The 2,173-nt window shown below is 39.6% G+C and overlaps 1 protein-coding gene across 1 annotated transcript in view; it reads right to left on the bottom strand.

Annotated features, from left to right (window-relative positions):
- Positions 1-2,173, bottom strand: part of GSAP (gamma-secretase activating protein) — a 112,288-nt gene that overhangs the window by 91,572 nt on the left and 18,543 nt on the right. The window contains exon 3 of the mRNA XM_006882600.1: positions 360-416. Coding sequence (XP_006882662.1) covers positions 360-416 — 57 coding nt within the window. The remainder of the gene's footprint in view (positions 1-359; positions 417-2,173) is intronic.

The raw sequence follows: 2,173 nt of genomic DNA, 5'->3' as shown, positions 1-2,173 counted from the left end.
TTATTTTTCAGTGCTGTGTAGTATTCCGTTGTGTGACTATACCACAGCTTCTCTATCTACTCATTTGTTGGGCACTTGGGTTGTTTCTATGTCTTTGCTCTTGTGAACAACACAGCAATAAACTTGGTATTCTTTTGAAGTCATTAACACTGTTTCTGTAGCACTGCCAACCCAAAGACTGCTCTCTGTCTCTGAAAACTCACTAGAGGTCACTATGGGTTGGTTTTGACTAGATAGTACACAACAGCAAGGATGTTTATAACGTTTTCTTAGAAATCTGCCCTGACTGTCCAAGTATGTGGTGTAAACGTTCTGTCATGGACTTAAACAATAGTTTATGGCTATTATTTTTTTTTTACCTCATTTTGCCTGGTTTGACAATCATATAATCCAAAGAAGACATTTCCTTTATAATCCTGAAAGAAAAATTTAACCAAGTGTTCATTGCATATCATTGTTTGAGAAGTTAGTATGTTATTAGTCACAAACAGAACCCTGCAATAACCAAACTTAGTAATAAACACTCTAAAGGCAAGCTACTGTGCATTTAATAAAGGAAGTGAATCTGTTTTAAATACTCATGTAGACGCACACATTTAAATAAATGCATAAGATCCTACACATTATTTCAGGACCCTAGAGCTCTGGTGGCTTAGTGGTAAGGAGTTGTACTGGCAACACAAAGGTACGTGGTTCAAATCCAACAACTGTTCCGTGGGAGAAAGATGGGCAATCTTTTCTCATGGGATTAATTGTCTCTGAAAACCTGCTAGGGGGTAAACTACAGATCAGTTCCAACTCTATGGTACCAACAACAGTGTATAGGAAAAAGATAGGCAGTTTCCTATAACAATTTGGAAATATGATGGAGGGTAGCTATGAGTCTTATTCAACTCTACAACAGTGAATGATTATATAGTAGGGCTTAACAGGCTGAAAAAATTCATCTATTTGTATCTTGATTTTCACCTTAAGAAAAAAAATATATATGTAAGTGAACACTGTATGGTATTTTTTCCTTTGAACACTTAATGTGAAAGAACATTGTTAAGTAATATTGCCGTAGAAGTCTCAGAATATCTCCAGTCTGTCTGAACGTACAACTTAGAGTAATCATAATTAAGTTTTTCAAAAGTTATCACATTCATTTGGCTGAAAAATTACTTCATAATTTTCCTCTGCTGTTGTTAGGTGACACCAAATCACCTGCGACTAACAGCAACAGTATGTACAACAGCTCTGAATTCTGCCCTATCCTGAGCCAGTTTCACTGACTCTGGCACAACTAATCCCATTGCTCCAGTCACTCAATCAATCCATCTCTACTGGAGGCTTCCTCTCCTACCCTGTCCCTCCGTCCTTCCAAGCATGCTGTCTTTCTCCAAGGATCAGTCCCTCCTGGCCAAGTACCCCAAGTATATAAGATGGAACTTCAAAATCCTTACCTCCAAGGAGAAATCTGATTTTACCTTCACCAAGACAGACCTATTTGGGGGAGCTCTGGTGGCCTACTGGCAAGAAGCTGTACTGCAATCCTGAAGGCACACAGTTCGAATCCACCAGATGCTCCACCAGAGAAGGAGGGGACATCTCCTGTGCCAGTCGGATCTGATTTGATGATACATAACAACAACAACAACAAAATACAAAAAAAGATCTATTTGTTCTCTTGGTGGTCCATGGTATGTATGTTCAAGACTCTTCTCCAGCACAACTCAAAGGCATCGATTCTTCTTCTGTCATCTGTAGTTATTGTTCACCTGACACATAGCATGGCTTGGATCAGGAGCACCTTAGTCTCCACACTGATATCATTGCTCCTCAGCACTGTGGAGAGGTGGTCTCTGACAACAGACTTCCCCAACACATTTCATCTTTTGATTTCTTGACTTCTGGTTTCAATAATGTTGATTCTGGATCCGAGTAAGCTGTAATTGTTAACAACCACAATCTCTTCTCCATCCATCATGATGTGGCCAAGTGGCCCAGTAGTTAGAACTGTCTTTTTTTTTTCTTTTCCTGAAGCCAGAAAGTCTGGTGAAACTTTCTGATACAGAATTTTTTTATTAATATTTTTTATTGGGAAAAACATATTGGGGGTACAAGGAGGTGAGGGTTGGGGGCAGAAGGGTGAGGATGGGCCAGGATGCAGTTGCAGAGCTGCAGTTTGGTC

The sequence above is a fragment of the Elephantulus edwardii genome, unplaced genomic scaffold, assembly GCF_000299155.1.
Source record: "Elephantulus edwardii isolate Elephantulus edwardi_28Jun2011 unplaced genomic scaffold, EleEdw1.0 scaffold00022, whole genome shotgun sequence".
Lineage (NCBI taxonomy): Eukaryota > Metazoa > Chordata > Mammalia > Macroscelidea > Macroscelididae > Elephantulus > Elephantulus edwardii.
The sequence above is the reverse complement of the archived record's forward strand: the minus strand, read 5'-3'. Positions and strand labels throughout refer to the sequence as shown.